Source organism: Sinohyriopsis cumingii, chromosome 1, assembly GCF_028554795.1.
Source record: "Sinohyriopsis cumingii isolate HCF-2022 chromosome 1, ASM2855479v2, whole genome shotgun sequence".
In the NCBI taxonomy this organism is placed as follows: Eukaryota; Metazoa; Mollusca; class Bivalvia; order Unionida; family Unionidae; genus Sinohyriopsis; species Sinohyriopsis cumingii.
This window is the reverse complement of record NC_142961.1, coordinates 165,771,695-165,790,321: the sequence shown is the minus strand read 5'-3', so window position 1 is coordinate 165,790,321 and position 18,627 is coordinate 165,771,695. Positions and strand designations below refer to the sequence as shown.

General features: G+C 36.8%; 1 protein-coding gene across 1 annotated transcript in view; it reads left to right on the top strand.

Moving 5' to 3' along the window:
• The window catches only part of LOC149808315 (fibrocystin-L-like), a 185,574-nt gene that overhangs the window by 115,749 nt on the left and 51,198 nt on the right, over nucleotides 1–18,627 (top strand). Inside the window, exons 42-50 of the mRNA XM_089966980.1 lie at nucleotides 1,208–1,576; nucleotides 2,234–3,732; nucleotides 4,863–5,028; nucleotides 6,043–6,327; nucleotides 8,600–8,739; nucleotides 9,844–9,973; nucleotides 10,619–10,861; nucleotides 11,672–11,842; nucleotides 16,910–17,143. Coding sequence (XP_089823106.1) covers nucleotides 1,208–1,576; nucleotides 2,234–3,732; nucleotides 4,863–5,028; nucleotides 6,043–6,327; nucleotides 8,600–8,739; nucleotides 9,844–9,973; nucleotides 10,619–10,861; nucleotides 11,672–11,842; nucleotides 16,910–17,143 — 3,237 coding nt within the window. The remainder of the gene's footprint in view (nucleotides 1–1,207; nucleotides 1,577–2,233; nucleotides 3,733–4,862; nucleotides 5,029–6,042; nucleotides 6,328–8,599; nucleotides 8,740–9,843; nucleotides 9,974–10,618; nucleotides 10,862–11,671; nucleotides 11,843–16,909; nucleotides 17,144–18,627) is intronic.

The following is an 18,627-nucleotide window of genomic DNA, read 5'->3' as shown; positions in this document are numbered from 1 at the left end:
TTTCTCAGTTTGTTAGCACAACCCACAACAGAAGTGATTTTCCTAACCAACCTTCCACTGTCAGAATTAAAATAGTTCGAAACACAACCTCCTACAGAAGTTTTTTTGAAGTGCCGTCCCTGGGGGGGATATATGTTTTACTGGAACAGCCTTAAGGAGTTATTTAAAAAAAGTTTCCAATACTCTGGAACTCTGCTCTGGAATAGTATTCCAGTTGAGATTAGAAATGCCCACTCTATTTCCTTCTTCCAAACCCAATATGTCCAGTGGCTTCAGAGGTGCATCTAAAAGAAATAAATTCCTTTGAATGAGGGCCTCAAGGTAGATTAGTTCTTAGCTAATTGTGTTACCCTTTTTAAATAAGGTCATTATTATTATTGTTCAAGAGGGGGAATACTGTACATGTATGGAAACACAGGAATTTTCACTTGGATTTTAACTGATCTAGTTAAATATACAAAAGTAAATTATATGAAATAAGTGAGAGGCTTTACAAATAATGATCATACTTAATTAAAATGAAAACAATATATCTCAAATTGAAACTATAGAGATTTGTGCTATTATGTGCAGATTATTGCCTTTATGTAACTGATGTCTGCTAGTGTAGCATATTTTCATGATTGTATAGAATGATGTAGTCAGCTTAATTTCTTATAATAAATGTGCACAATGTATCATCAGAGAATAAATGGAACTTTATTAGTTCAAAAAGAAAAAAATTGGATTAGTGGGAGAATTAGAGGAGAAAATATTAATTGGCAACACTAAAGTTGAATACAGCCAGATCTGGAATGGGAAATTTCTTATGCAGGCCATTTCTAGGATACAAGATAATGAAGTATGTCAATATTTTTCAAAGCAAAATTTTGCAGCAACTTGAGAAATGCTTGTGACAACCTAATCAAACTGATCTGGGTCAAGGTTTCTTGTTGAAATTTTTTGTACTTGATATTAGAGAGTACAAACTACAGTAATACATTAACTTGTATTTCCCAAACATTGCTATGAACGATAGACATCAGTGTTTACATAATAGGCAAAATCACTACATTTGAAATCTTTTTATTCATTAAACTATATGCATTATAGTTTATAACAAATCCATACATTATGGCCTGTCAAAATCTCTTTGAAATAACTCTTCAAAGATTCATGTTTTTATTTGTTGTTTCCCCCGATTTATTTTAGCTGTAATATTTTCCAGGCAAGCACATTCCTCTAACATGGACCAGACTTCAGACTACAGCTGTGGCAGGGGGAACCACTATTGTGCTGACTCATCCTGTGGAGTGGAATGTGGGAGATGAAATTGTAATAGCTTCCACTGGTGGGTTCCGGAGTCAAAATGAAACTGAGAAACACATAATTTCTGCCATATCAGCTGACAAGCAAACCTTAACATTAGTGTCACCACTGAAGTTTGAACATCTTGGTGTCATAGAGACATTTGGTGGAACACAGGTGGAATTCAGAGCAGAGGTTGGTTTGCTGACACACAATGTGATTGTACGAGGCAACTCCGATCCAGATTGGAATGATAAGATAGAAGCATGTCCTGCAGGGTTTGATACAGGTTAGTGAATGATTACAGGCCTTGAAGAAACCTGCTTCCATTGTCAATATTTTTGCTATTTATTAGATGGTCTGTTTGTCTACAGAAAAAGTAGGGTGGTGAGGTGGTATTACATTTGCCACCTTTACATGTTGACACAGATATATCTATCCATATTTAAGCAAGTCTGTCTTCTTCTAGGGTCCCGATTGGCCGAGTGGTCTAAAGCGCTCTCCATCTCACCTCTATCTGCATGGGTTCGATTCTCAGATTAAGCCAATGTGGGTATATGATAAAGGTTGCCAGTAGCTTCTCGTGGGTCATTGGTTCTTTTTGAGGGTTTTCCCGGGTTCTTCCTCCACCAATAATACTGGCCGCCATGTATAACCTATCATGTGCTGAAAAATGGCATTAAACCGTACAACAACTGTCTTCTTCTACACCATGTACAGCTCAGATTTTGAAAACCTACTACGTAGATTGCCATAGCAGTTGTACCTGAAGACATTATTTTTAAAATTTTAAAAATTAGGTGATTAGCCAATATATGTCCAGAAATCATTTTCAGATTATTGGATATGTAAATGCACAAATACTCAAGCATGAGTTTGAATTATTCTCTGAAATTTATGTCTCAGCACACATATGTATTATTTTAAACTTGTCTCTTTCTTTCAGGAGAATTTGCCATTCAGACTTGCTTCCAGGGTCGTTTTGGAGAAGAGATTGGCAGCAGTGGGTTCGGAGGTCACATTTTGATCCATGCTTCTGCGAAGAACAAAGACCTTGCCATTGCCAGGATTGAGAATGTTGAAGTGACATTTGCTGGTCAGGAATTCCGACTAGGCAGATACCCAATACACTTCCATTTGAATGGTGACATGTCCAGCTCTTATGTACGTGGCTGCGGGATCCATCACACCTTCAATCGTGCTGTAAATTTACATGGAGTCCACAATACTCTTGTTGAGCAAACTGTAATTTACAACATCAATGGAGGAGCCTTCTTCTTAGAAGATGGTATAGAGACTGGAAATACATTTCAATATAACCTAGCTTTATTTGTACGTTCTAGTACCAGTCTGTTGAATGATGACATCACACCTGCCTCATTCTGGGTTACAAACCCTAATAATACAATTCAGCATAATGCTGTTGCTGGTGGCACCCACTTTGGATATTGGTACAGAATGCATGAACACCCCGATGGACCATCCTTTAATCCCAATATTTGTCCTCGCAGTGTTCCACTTGGACGTTTTTACAACAATTCTGCTCACTCCTGTGGCTGGTTTGGTCTGTGGACGTTCCAGGAATACCATCCCACTGTTGGTGGAACTTGTACAAGTAAAGAACCACAACAGGTTACTTTTGAGGCATTAACTTCATGGAATAATGAGAAAGGCGCCGAAACTGTCAATGGAGGTGCATTGACTTTTAACAACTGTATATTTGTGAACAATGATAAAGCTGGTTATGAAGGGAAAAGGGTTGACTATGTTCCACAGTATCCAAATGAGGGGGCTATGATTAGTAACACTCTGATTGTAGGATCTACCAACACTCTGGTTTCATCTCAAGGTCCCTCAACTGGAATAGTTTTGCCATATGGTAATGGGTTTTTGGTGAAGAATGTTCGCTTTGTCAACTACAGTAATTCTGGTTTTGTGGCGCTCGCTTTCACTCGTATTCAAGGTACATGTTCATTATACTGTGGGGGTTACAATTATCACTTCAAGGGCATCCAGTTCATCAACACACCCAGAAAAGCTCGATTTGAATGGGAGCATGAAGGTGTACTCATTGATGAAGATGGAACATTGACAGGAATATCATTTGGGAGCAAAGTCACACCAACAACTGGCATGTTGCCAACTTCATCATGTGCTGCAGGATTTGCTGGTTTCAGTGAGGGAATCAGTGCCAGTATATGTGGTGCTAATATACATTTCCATCGCCTGGCCATGAATAACATTTTGCCCAGATCCATGGAAGGCAAAAGGATGTTGCTTACCAACAGCCATGGAACAAGTGCCATACCGTTTGCTCTGAAACGTCTTACACACAAACCTGGGTGGGCTGGAACTGTGATCAATGGAGAGACTTACCAAATGGCATTTGAGAATGCAGGGCAAATCAAAAATATCAGCTTCACATCAGCTTTCTATCAGTTTCAGGTATGAGCTTAGGGTCATGTGTCAAGACTAACATTGGGAGGTATAAGCTTAGGGTCATGTGCCAAGAATAACATTGGGAGGTATGAGCTTTGAGTCATGTGTCAAGACTAACATTGGGAGGTATAAGCTTTGAGTCATGTTTGAAGACTAACATTGGGAGCAGCTTTCTATCAGTTTCAGGTATGAGCTTAGGGTCATGTGTCAAGACTAACATTGGGAGGTACGAGCTTTGAGTCATGTGTCAAGACTAACATTGGGAGGTATGAGCTTAGGGTCATGTGTCAAGACTAACATTGGGAGGTACGAGCTTAGGGTTATGTGTCAAGACTAACATTGGGAGGTATGAGCTTAGGGTCATGTGTCATGACTAACATTGGGAGCAGCTTTCTAACAGTTTCAGGTATGAGCTTAGGGTTATGTGTCAAGACTAATATTGGGAGGTATGAGCTTAGGGTCATGCATCAAGACTAACATTGGGAGGTACGAGCTTAGGGTTATGTGTCAAGACTTAACATTGGGAGGTATGAGCTTTGAGTCATGTGTCAAGACTAACATTGGGAGGTATGAGCTTAGGGTCATGTGTCAAGACTAACATTGGGAGGTATGAGCTTAGGGTCATGTGTCAAGACTAACATTAGGAGCAGCTTTCTATCAGTTTCAGGTATGAGCTTAGGGTCATGTGTCAAGACTAACATTGGGAGCAGCTTGCCCATTTAGATGAGTTTAATTTACTGCATGTTTAAAGTCACCAGAGCAGTACCATTGAATTAAATTTATTTTCATTTCAAAGTCGACATATTGTTAAGAAAATTAGAACAGGTTTATATTTGAAATGAAATTATTGGTTTTTTGATGTAATACTTTCTAACTGCTAATTAATTGTAAAACTTCAATATAAATAAATTATATAATTCATTTACAAATATTTGCTGCGATTCAGTTTGTTGCCTGCATAAGCATGATGAAACATATGTATTACTTTTCCAGTGATGATATCAGCCTTTGCTTCTATGTTAACATAATGCAAGGACCCTTATTTGCTTGTGGTACTAAGATGATAAATCAATGAGAATTTGATTATATTTCATGTTTTCATAAACCTCTGACCAGATCGCTATATCTTTGATCAGCCTTCAGATTATGTTGTCTTTGAGCTGTCAGTGGCCCAGTTTCCAGACAGATTCACCATTGATGGTTCCAACTACATTCAGCCTACACTAGGAGGTCTGAACCCTGCCACTGCTACTACAGGAGACTGGGAATGGGACAACACCAAAAATGTGATCCGATTAGTTGGTAAATATCAGGTGCCATCAAGGCTCAGATGTTTAACTAGAAGTCAGTTTTCTTCATTCACACAGTTAATCATTTCTGTATTGTGTACTATAATATAAATGTATTTTTCTTTTCAGTTTCACACAGGATTTGTTTTTCTTCAACAATATCAATACATAAATAGAGGTAACAGTTTTATCCAGGAGCTGTTGAGACTTTAGCATGCAGGCTCACAACCAGAAGTGTGTGGGTTTGAATCCTACCATTGTATCAGCCAGGGCTAGATACTGTTAGGTGACCCTGAGCAAAGCACTTTACTTCAATTGCCTTTGCACAAATTGAAATAATTTTGTGTTATGGTGCTGTAAACACAATATTGAACAAAATCAGAGAGTCGTCATTAAAGGTCAGCTGTTCATAGGGGTTTTTTCTGTTATTTTGACATTGTGTTGATCTTATTATCATCAGAGAATGAGTCATAAAACAAATTCCTTAGTCTAGATGATGGATATTATTGTGACTTCTTTTAAAGGAATTGATTACTTTCTTGTCTTTGATGTTGAGTTTGCTTTCCTAGTTTCCCTATAAGACTTTTTCTATAATATCACTTTGTTCATTTGTTTACTTTGGAATGCACAGACAGTAGCTAAGATATACTTCAAACAATGTGGAAGCTTACTGTTCAAAAGATTAGGATACCATCATATATTTTCGTGGGTTTATGTTACAGAATGGCAAAAATATATGAAACCCTGGCTTTTGCCTGACCAGGATGCGTAACAAGTGGATATACACCATAACACTGGTAAAGGGAGCAATAAAAGTATACTAATGTATAAATGAGGTCACCATATACTGAGGTAGGCTTAGTGTCAAAACATTTCTTTCCCACAATGTGAGCCATGGCCATATCAATGTCATGTGCAGGAGGGTTAAGATTATATGGAGGTGTAAGGGATTGCTGTATATTATCAGTCAGTACATGAATCTTGATAGGGCAACAGCCAACCTTCATATTTATTATTCCTATTTTAGTGTCAGGAACAAAGAGGGCCAAGAGGGGAGGCAGCATTTATGATGTTGACCGAGAGTTCCCCAAATTCTCTGCCTTCAAGTGCTTCTATGAAAACTGTATCCCTCCAAAAGACCCCAACACTGTACCCCCTGAAGACTCACGGCCACCTGTGTTTAATTACTGGTCCCAAGCAATTTGGGTTGTGAAACAGTTCAGTGATAATGCAATCTACTATACCATTGGCAATGAATCTGCTTCAAATGTAGGCATGCCTCCAGCTTATGCCTATGTAGTTATCCCTAAAGGTAAGTTCATAAATCAGCATGCATCCCTTACTTTTGTCATTGCCAAAATTAAGTCACTGTTACACAGTATATGCACAATTTTTAATTCATTTTTGTTTTAAATTAACCACAGCAGCATTTGTTGGCATTCAACAAGGAGGATGGTAGGGGCAATAAACATCTTAAAAAGTTGTAATAATACAGAAGAATAAAATGGAATATTTAGATTATTGGCAGGAAAACAGGGAGGGCAACAATTATATTTAGTGGACATATGTTGTTTTGAGTACATCACATGGCGGTAAAAACGATTGCCATTGTCACGACTTCTTTGAAAGGGATTACATCAAGTTGAGAGATATCAAGAAGCCATTGAGCTCCATAGGGTTTGGAACTGCAATTTGTAGAACTATACTGGAGGTGATTAAGGTTAATGTAAACTACAAACTTTTGAGTTGACAACAATATTTACTGTCAGTACATCAGTCTTAAATCACACTTCTAGACTTTTAAATGTACGTTTTCTAACTTGACAATAGCAGTACATTATATGTTGTTACACCTTACTGAAAACTGGCCCTACTTACAGAGAACAATTGACTACATTACATAGAAGGTCTTGTCAGGACTGGCAGATCTGGAACATAGGTGTTGATTACATGGTTGAAAAAGGCTGACTCTAAAAATTTGAAACAATTTGACTGAGAAAATTGTTCTGCTTGGACACAACTTGTAAATCATTACATTCAATATTTTGTCGTATCACAGTCAAGACCACTAGCAAAATCATTTTCTATTGAAATTTATTAGTGTCTTCAATTCACCATTCAATATGGTCATAACAGCAGCAATCTTAACCAATCTTGTTATCACTACACCCCCTCAGTAGATGACCATATCAAAATGGAGTTTTCACTAAAAGACTTCTTATGATGTCTAGTTGTTCCTAAACAAAAACGGTACCAATTTGATGCCCTATAAGGATGCCATCTTGAAAATCTTATTGCAGCTCCCTCAATACTGCCAGTCATATTGACATGGTGTTTGCTCAGATAAAGAGTTCATCCATTACAGCAATGATCTTAAAAGAATGGATTGTCATATTGCTGGGTTCTCACTGAAAAACCTTCTATGATGTCTGGTTGGTACAAAATAAAAATGGTGCTGATCTGACCTCAAATATATCCAACATGGCTTCCATCTTGAACATCGTTATTGCTACTCTTCCTAAACAGATAGTGATAATGGCATGGGATTTTCAAAAAAGACTTCCTTTAATGTCTATTTTGTCATAAATGAACATCCATTATGGCCACCACAGTGCTGTGGCCAGCTTGAAAATCATGTTATTGCAACTCTACTTGAATGGATGGTCATATCAGCAATGACCATGGGGTTTTAAATATGATGTTTAGTCAGTGCTGCATGAAAATATGCTGATATGACTTTCAGTATGGTAACCACAGCACCCATCTTGGAAATCTTGTTATAGCAACTCATTTTAAATGGAAACTCAAATCAGCATCAGGTTTTAACTGGATTACTTCTTATGGTTTGTCATTGGTCTTAGATAAAAACTCTGCCAATATGATATCCAATATGGCCATCATGATGACCATTTGATTTTGACCAGAACACCTTTTATAATGTCATGTTGGTAGCCACCCGTCTGACATCCAGTATGGCCACCATGGCAGCATCTTGAAAATCTTGTTATTGCTAGTGTTTCTAAGTTTAAAGTCATGTCAACATGAGATTTTTATCAGAAGACTAATTATGATACCTAGTTTGTCTTGAATGAAAATGGTGTTAATTTTACATCAGTGGCTAATTTTAAAATCTTATCACAGAAGAATATCAGAGAAGGTTTAAATAGTTGTTTCTTGATTTCGTTGAAATTCATTTAAGGTGGTTGACTGTCAACCCCTTTGCGGGACTCTTGCTACTTTGTGATTGCTCTCAATCTTATTACATTAATTTTAAACAAAGCCACATCAGGATTAATTGCTTTAGCATTGTAAAATGGAGATTCTGTTTGATGTTTAACAGTATGTATTACTTATGGATGTGATCACTTGGGTGTGGCCTCTTGTACCATTGTCTGCTTAGTTGGAAGCATGAAGCCAAGATTAGGTAGCAGTTTTGAAGATTTACTGTTCCATGCTTGTTTTGTCAGATAAAGATATTAAAATTAAATGAAATTGTAGATTTTACTATAAGAAATAGAATAAGAGGCTAGATTATTACTACAAATGTAATATCATGTAATTTGCTTCTGGTTGTCATTTTTCAGGTAAATGGGTTGTTGTTGATGTAGAAGACCTAAAGTTTAGTACACTCAAGGTGGAAGGCAAGCTGGAGCTGGACTACTTCCCAGATTCCAATGGAAACTACTATGACTTTAGAATAGAAGCAACTTACATCATCATTCAGGTACCAGAATTTTTGTACGAGTTGCAGTGGTGCAGAGGGTGGCATGCTGGAATTGTGACCTGAAGGATATAGATTCAAATTGCTCAGCAAGGCACCGTATTCCTCAGCAAGGCACTGTACTCCAGTTGTCTCAGCTCTAAATAACTAAATAACTTTCATTTGATGCTGTACTGTAAAACACCAAAAGAAACAACAAAAAAAAGAAAAACAGACAATAAAGCTTGAATTTCTTTGCAATACAGTTTTATTTAATCATTTTTGTCAGCATAAATTTTCATGGTTTGGTAAAAAAAGAAATGTCTGTTTCTGTTTAAATTCATGGTAACGGCCTTTGTTTTTGCAACAAACAATCATTGCGTGTTGGGTCTTTAAATTTGTGGCTGTCACAACTACAAAATCAATGAAAATTTGGTGTCTGATGAAAAATAGTGAAATTAACAGTACATAGTTTTATTTTGTATATTCAGGCTAATAGAATATGTTCATGTACTATTAATTTGCCCATGATAAATTAAATTGCCCCAAGAAAGGGAATACAGATTTTGAAGGCTGTAAATTCAGTAAAGAATTAATGGTTGTCTATTGTGTCAAGTACAGATTGAACAACTTTTATTGCTATGAATGCACCATGAATTAAATTCTATGTATCAGCTAAATAAATTACTAGCTTATTCATATGTCAGTATATGTTTTATTGCCCTCCATTTGAATGAATATAAATAGTGAATCTTCCCTTTTAAATGAATATAAATAGTGAATCTTCCCTTTCAAATGAATAGGAATAGTTGAATATTCCCTTTCAAATAAATAGGAATAGTGAATATTCAGTGAACATTCTATGATTCATCAGTGAACATTAATTTCTATGGAGGATGTTATCAGACTGTATTTTCATGAAGCAACTCAAATGGCTTATAACTGCAATCTTGACAAAACAGTCCAGGAACAGAGTGGAATGAGTTTCTTTAATCTGAAGAGTTTCCTTGAGAAGAGTAAAGTTTATTTGTCATTGAGTCATTATTATTTATGATTGTGTCCCTTGAAATTAATCTTTTTTGTATAGTTTGGAAAGGACTTGCATTCAATCCTTTTAATCCAATTCAGGGTGGCCGTTTTATTGGTGGCTGGCAGAATAATCCCCTTCAAGGATCAGCTGAAATTACACTTGTTGGTGAACATTCAACACCAGAGTTCCCACTCTCTGATGGACCTACTATTGGGAGTAAAGTCATAGGTGAGCTAGCTTTGTTGCAAACGAAGTTGTTATGACTTTTACTGTGACATCATTGCACTATATTAGTGTTTTCTTACAACATAATCTACATGGGTACCACCAGTCTGAAGGAAAAATAGTAATATTGCTCTTTCACTAATTAGGGCTCTCAAGCATGCAGAACTGTCAAATGCATCAACAATTTTATGCCCATGTAACTTATTCTATTGGTAGAGGCATTCTTTCAGAAATAATGTTTTTCACAAGTCTGTGACTTTTGAGAGGTGGTGTATTTATTACATTTTAAGAATTTGCTACAGTGAGATTTGTTATTATAATAAAGCATTGTAACTGAAAATTGTTTGACAGGTTATTGATATATTTCATCTCTAATGTTGCCCAGATGATGTGATTTTGCATTTTGTCCTTTTATGTCATTAGTATATAAGGAGATGATTTCATGAGAAGATCATATAATGTAAGAGTGGAAATTCTTATTATTTTTTTTTCAGCAATAGAGTTTAGAACATGAAATGCAAATATTGTCCATCTTTTCAAATTTTCCTGTCCCTTTACAGTAGGTAATATCATCATGTTTGTTTTTAAAATAAGCTAATCAGTTCAAAATTATGGCATGAGCAGTTATTAAAGTGAATTATTTTCCAGGTGTGTTTGGAGGCTTAGACCTGCATGGGAAAAATGTCAGTCACACCTGGACCAAATTGAACACCACGGCAAATGTTGGAGACACTCAGATCATGGTACAGGATGCTGTGGACTGGAAAGTTGGAGACAGCATTGTGATTGCCCCCACAAGCTATAATGCCTGGGAGACTGAAACGTTCCAGATATCTGCCATATCATCCACAACTATCACCCTTTCCAGAGCTCTAACTTACAAACATCTAGGTATGTAATAAAAACATTTTATGTATTCTATAAGGATTGTATAAGAATTACAGAAATAACTTGTGTATTAATATATGCAAAATGAAAGTAGTTCTGACTAGCACTTTGTAATGTTGTTGAACCAGGTACTGTGTATGTTGTATGTAGTAGACATTTATGGCATGTCAGCACAATAGGGGCTATATAATGTCCAAAAAATTAAAGTTTAAAATACACAAAAATGGATGGATGAAAATAATGGAGAAAAAACCCTCTGATTAAATGTAAACATGAATTACATAAGGTTGAACAAATAATGTAAAGTTGTTAAAATTCTTTCAAATGTTTATAAAACAAGATGAAGGTAACAAATATAAATCCTTAAAATAGTCATTCATTTGGAAAGGGTGATCATAATTCATGATTGCATATACAAGTTCTTATATTCCAGCTGTATGATCCATGTCAGAAAGATATACAGGTTGCAGGCTGTTATTAAGGTATAAATGTAATTGCAGCAGAAAAGATGTATTTTTCATAGATTGTTTTTTCTTAGCTTACATTTACAAAATTGAAATTATGTACATCAGGTGTTAGGAAATTATGGCAAAGTCAAATGCTGGAGGTATGGTTTTCTTTCAACTGTTTTTAATTTAAGCTTGTTTGAAACTTCCAATTAAAATGCATCATCATATTACAGTTGGAGACATTTGAAAGTTACAATTTTGATGAAAATGTTCAATAACACAGACAACAAAAATGCCATAATATGCTTCAGTTTAATAATATGTGTTGTGCAGTGTTTTATGGTTTTCATTTTGTACATGATAGCTTTCTCTGAAACACTTCCATCTGGAAAAATCATTGAAATGAGAGCAGAAGTTGGCCTGCTGACAAGGAATGTTAAAGTTATTGGGAAGAGTTATGTCAATCTGGATGCTGAATCATTTGGAGCCAGGATTATTGTATCCACCAGAAGTGAAAATGGGCTGGCCTTTACTGGTATTTGAGACTTTTATAGCTAATTTTATTTATGAGATTTTTTGTCTGCATAAAGCATTGACCCAAAACTGCCATTTGCAATTAGACCAGCAGTAATTGTAAACAATAATGGTATTTCATGTGGATGTAAAAATTGCACTGGAATCTATTGTTAGATAAACAAATTCTTTGTTCACATTGACATATCACCCTAACATGGCATTGTTATATCATAATTTGCTTATGCTGATATCTGGCTTTAGTACTCTGTGCTGTAATATAACCCAAATAGTCATTCTACCTGAATAGCTACAATCGACCACCTCTGAAATTGGGAACAAGACTACTATAATCAGCCAGACGATGGCATTATTTTCCTTTTTGAAAATTGTACCAGAAAAAATAGTCTTGCTTAAACTTAAAAGAAAACTGATTACCTTTGAAGCATTGATTGTTCTGTATATACTAAGCAAATGAAACAAAAAATTATGTTTCTGTCAATGTTTAATAATTATTTGATGTTGTTGCAGCAATAAGAAATGGGCATTTGTTTGGTCCTTCAAAGAGTGCCCTTAGTGATGCATTCACATGAACCTTCATCAAAGCAAGCCAAAGACCTTTGATTACAGAAAGGCAGCAACAAATTTAAATAAAAGCATTGTTACATTTTTGTAATGATTGGAACATATTTATTGTGCCTTGAAAGTTTCCTGTTTGCAATATAAAAAAAAGCTCATGCTTACAATCGCAACCAGTGATGGTTTGAAACCCAAATTAAAGTTCCAATATTTTGAAACAATAGATATCTGGCAGTTGAGTTAAATGAAGGTGGGATACCTCACAAGAATGTTAAACTTTTTAATTTGTTCACATGTTTTCATTTCCCTATGAATAGTCTCATCCCTTTGGTAGCCTTGGCATCATGGTAGTTGTCTCTGACCAAAATCTAGGCCAATTTAAGTACATGTACATGTAGCATATAAACATCTATACAGCCATGTACAACAAGGATCATAAATATCAGTTTGAATTGTTTCAGGAAAGGTGTACATTGACAGTGGGATATAAATCAATCGAGGACTACCATTTTTATATATACAGTTTGGTTATATTTTCTTACAGGATTTGACTGATGCATGAATTTTCTAACATACAATCAGCTACTCGAATTCATGGATTTTTCATATGCATGTATATTATTTAACACATTGTGGAGTGTACTACACAAATGTAAGTTGTCACTACACAGTGTATTTCATCCTAGTTGTCTTCATTTAATCAAAATTTTCATTTTTTTTCTGTGTAAATCCTAGTCACTCACAACAGGTCATCTCTAAAATAATTCACTTTCTATGTGTAATTTTTTTAATTTTCTGACCCCCCCCCCTTAGTTATTTAAACATCTGCTTATGTCAACAATATTGCCTTGGTCCCAAAGGTTGTTGAGATAAACGGATAGTACTGTATTATGAAAATGGCAATATATTTTGAAAATTGGTGACAACATATTGAGGTTGGTGTTTTTTGGTGACAACTTTTTTCAAGCCAGTGCCATCCCTGATGTCAGTAGGCATTGATATCTTTGATTGTGTTATTGATAGCTGACCCAGGAAGTGAGTTGTCTTTTTTTGTATTTAGTCCTTTAGGAAATGCATCCAAGTGTGAACATTGTATAACCAGATATGCCATTGTATGATGCTTTCAAAGATCAGAGTATATACAGTTTGAAAGAACAGCAAGGACCCAGTCCTGCCTTCACATGATACTCTCAAAATTCTAAGTGTACACTGATTGCATGAACGGCAGAGATCCAGATCTCAGAGTGCATAATATATTAGCAGATCTTGGTGTACGCCATTTGCAGCTGAGTATACATTTACTCATATATTTAAGACTTGACACAGTTAAACTGTTGTGGGGTGTGGAGGCTTTTTTATTATATACATTAAACACAAGTGGCTACAAGCTAATTAATATTACAGCTTTTAACAGCAGTAAATACATTTCCAGCTACTATGCATTAACCTAGGACACCAGATTCACAGTCTTAGCTAAATATTCCCTCGTCCAGCAGGGAAGAGCAATTATTATAATCTCATAGCTCAGTGGCATGCGCATTTGTCAGATCTTCTTTGCCAGACTGGTCTTTGTCCAGTAACCAAGCTATGGTCAACTGTTGGGTTTCAAGTGCTGGTTACTGATTACGAGTCACTAGACCACACCTGTAAAGCAGATGAATACCAGGCTTTAGGAATCTATCTGAGGACAGGGGACAGGAATTGGGTTGATACTGCACCATTTCTTGTTAATGTCCAATGACAATGTGGATAGGAAGTTGGGTTTTTAATGCTCTTCTGGAGAATTTATATCACATCAGCATCCCACCCTTTCCCATGTTCACATTTAATCCCTATTTGATTCAGAGATACCCATTACCTGTTAATTAGTCTCCCCCTCCCCCTCCCCCTATGGTATTGTGGCTGTCCCTGTCATGGTTTCAAGGTATGGTAGGATAGTGACAGGCCATGGATCTGTTCAGTCATCTCTTGCCTCGTCCAACAAGAAAGGAAGCAGGCGGCCTCTTTACTCCAGGATGATCAAAAAGGAAACAGCACATCTTTGTGCATAGTATGACATCTAGTAGGGTTAGTCTCATTACCCCTTCCTCCCATGGGCACTTACAGGATGATGCAAACACTAATGTGCTATCTCCCTCTCTGGAACGGTATGCCAGGGATGATAGTCCTGCCCCACCTTGCAATCTGGTTCTGGACAAAGATGACATTTCCATTCAGCTGGACTTGAAATGAGTTCGCAGAAGAGCTGGCTGCAGCAGGGTCCCCTGTTCATTCCCACCTTTTGGTTCAGGTTTTGGAGGAGGAGGTCTGTATGTTTGATAAAGTGGTACATGAATTTGCCTTCTTCCCCAGAGTTGTACCCAAAGCCGTCTAGGGCTGAGGACACTAAGATTCTCTCCAGTCTAGATAGGCTTATGGGGTTTGTCACATTCAGTTCTGCTGAAAGAACACTCTGCTGTGGTTCAGGAAGTTTTCCAACTGTGACAGAGCAGTTGGGTTCTTGTTCCTGATTGGATGTTTATGCCTCCAACCTTGACTTTGGCTGGAACCTGGGCTCATCTCCTGGTAAAGAACCTGGAGGCCTTTGAGCTTAAGACTTGAACCCTAATATTGATCACCTCCCATGATGATCACTTTCTGACTGCCTTTTTTCAGTCTCATGTCTTTAGTGGCACTTCAGCATCTTTTACTATATGAGTTGGTTGAATAGGACAAGTAAAGATGTGTTGAGACTCCTACTTCTCTAAGGTGTGTGTTAGTTAGTTGTAACAAGTTGCATCCTCTCTTGCATCTCCCATCACCCAAGAGGGTGCTTGACTAACCCTCTTTTCAGAGGTTTGCTTGGTCATTACAGACTATGTTTGGGTCTATTCCACTTTAAAGGTGGGATTCTGGCATCACTCTATCATAAGATCAGACAGGACTGCTAGATTCTGTCATTTATAGTGGTCATATGACCAAAACTTCATTGTTGACTCACCTTTACTAGCTCTACTTTGGCTGTAGAGCTAGTTAATGTAGGGATACTTGCACCCACTCCAATTCATGCTTTTAGGAAAGAGAAAACTGAATAAGGACCTGCTGTTTGCTTGGATTCCTCAGCAATCTGTTTTTTTCTTCACAACCTGAATTGGTGGCTAGATTGGGCTCAGTTCTTGACTGGAGTCTAGTACTAATATTAGTAACCACAACAAATCAAGTTGAAGCTGCGACATCGTAGCTAGACTGGAGTCCTGATTTACTGCCTTGAGTCCCATCCTCTCTGTATATGGACACATCAGATTCATGATGGTGTACTCACCAGAAGCCAGAGGTGAAGTTCTTCAGGAATTTTATGTTGGGACGAAGTGATCTGTAATTTAAACAATCTAAAAGTACAAGAAGTTTTACTTGCTTTTCAGATGTTATCAACCACATATGGTATCATTGTATTATGGTCGCCTAGAACAATATTTCAGTCATAAGGTACCTCAGGCATTAGGAAGGTACATATATTTCTCCTCTTAACTTGGAAGTTTGGAACCTCCTTCAGTAGGCAGTTTCAGAAGAGCTAACTTGCAGAGTCTGCCATACTCCAGACAAAAGGAATATTCTGGCAGACAGCCTGTCCAGAAGGAGCCATCTGGTCCTTATGAATGGTCTCTACACCAGTTGGTAGCAGATGCATTTTTAACTTGGGCAGGGATGTGTTCACTATGAGAATGAACAATAAGCTCACCACTTTTTTGCCTCTCCATATCAGAGAGCTTGGGTAATGGACTCCTCCAGTCTAAAGTGGGGTCATCTTTACTCTTATATTTACCCACCTTCAAAATAATTCAACAAGTTCTTTACCAAGTAAGGATCACCATGTCCCATCTCATCCTGATAGCCACAGCAGATCATGCAAGTCATACAAATGAAATTTCATATGCATGTTTTTATACACAGATAACTAACTAGATTCTCAAGTCACTATAGCATTTAGTTTTAATTTGATAAGACTTGGCATATTCTTGTTGTGCAAGGTGTGGGTGGGACATATATTTTGACAAATGCAAATTGATTGGTTATTTAAGGTTTTTCACTAATCATGAAAGATGAACTATTTTTATTGAGTCTACATTGGCACAAGCTTCTCATAGCTATCACTTTGATATACTTGTGTATGTCCATACATTGATACAACTGATCTCAAGGTGAAAAGTTATTTTTCTTCCGTAAATAAAGGCAGGCTGTAAAAAATGGGGTCATCTTGTTATTCTGTATCATAAACATAGAGATCAATGCACCTGCTTTGCATTTCCAGGTTTGTTTCCTTGAGCTTGCACATTCAAATAAGAGTGGTTGCCTGGCCATGTTTGCTTTCATTGTTTGTTTCTTCCATCCTAAAGGTCACCATTAGACACCACCTGCGTTGTTAAATGCAAAGTTTTTGAGCTTGTCCATATAGCCACTACTAATACTAATAATAATAATAATAATGAAAAATAAATATGATTATAAATTTCCAAATCTTTATTTGTTGCAGGTTATGCTCGACTGTCTAATGTGGAATTTGTCAACTCAGGACAGGAAGGCTACTATGAGTTCTATGATGCCCGATTCTCCATTACATATTCTGATACTAGAACAGTGTCCAATATCAAGCCATCCTATGTGAAAGGGTGTGCATTCCATGATGGCTTTAGTCCTGCAATAGGGCTCTTTGGAGCCCATGGGATGATTATAGAAAATAATGTCATACATCATACTGTGAAGCATGGTAAGTTTGTTTCATTGTTATTTTTAAAATGTACAAGCAGCTTTAATTAAGATTTTTGCCTTTCTAGAAAAAGTCTTAGATTGTGTACAAATTTATTTATGTTAGTATGGGAAAATTGGTCTTTGCTTCATAAAATTCATAGAATTGATTTCAGGACTAATTATGCAGTTCTTATTGTCTTAGATAAGTGACACTCTGTTTCTTCTGTTTTAATGGTGAAAAGAGAAACAAAATTCTTATAAAATAATGAGAAGTCCTTTTTTTCACACTAGTTTCAGTAAGTCATCTTTGTTTTTCTTTCAAATATATTCCCTGATCACATTAACATTAGGAAATTACTCTTTACTATTTGTAATGTTTTGTGTTTGCATTCTGTTACTAGATTTTGCATTTAAATCCTCTGAATATGGAGCAAATAGCTTGAAGCATTCATCCAGATTTTGAATTTGTTGAACAGTATTATAATTGGGATGTTGGGATACCACCCCAACCCTCAGTGAAGGTAACTAAAACAGCTCCTATAGTGACCATCACTTCTGATCCAGCTTAAGCTATGCCCAGAGATTCCACTCAAGCTATTTTGGAATCACATTGTGTATATATATTTCAGAAAGTTATGTCATCTAGAGTTCAATGAAACTAGGAACATTTTTAACCCATTGTGGCAGGCCACTGGATTTATGCCCTTATCCACACCCATGCATGGATTTAGGAACATTGTTAATGGGCATGCATATTACCCTCCGACTTTGCCTGGCATCCCAACCCACATGGTACATTTCTTCTGTCATTTACCATCTCAGTTGCCATCCAACTGGTCTAGTCATACAGACAATCAGTGTATGGCTTTGTTGGTCATGAATGTGTCATTTTGGACTGACTAACAGTGAATTACTTGACAGTTCCTACAGCAGTGTCATCCTAGTTCAGCAGACCAAACAGACCAATCATATCCATGATACAGTAAATAGTTAAATGGTATCACAATCAGGGCAGTCTTGTCCAACGAGCATTCTCCAGGCATTCCACCTCCATGCTGGACATAACTTGGTAGCATATTTGACAGAACCATTTTTATGCATGGTGTGATTTGGTATTATCACTCTGGTACAAATCTCATACCAGTGTTTATCATTTGCATGTACCTAGCCTAGACAAAGATGTTACTACCATTAACATTTCTGCTGTACTCTGTGAAAGAATTGGACAGACTTGTGTTTAATGCCACATGAGTTGGCCAGGATTATCGTGTTGACTTCCACATCTCATGTGATCTTTCACCTAACTGAGAAGGCCAGAAGTGACCAAGCTTGGAAATCAGGATGCCATGTTTCCAAGTTTGTCACTAGGGCTTCTTATCACACAATGGCAAATGCCTTTATGACCTCTTTTATCTGCAGCTTGATGTACTCATGTAATCTTCACTTAAACCCCATCATGTGGTGACCCTGCGCTCATTCCCCTTTTGTTCCCCTGGGTATTTT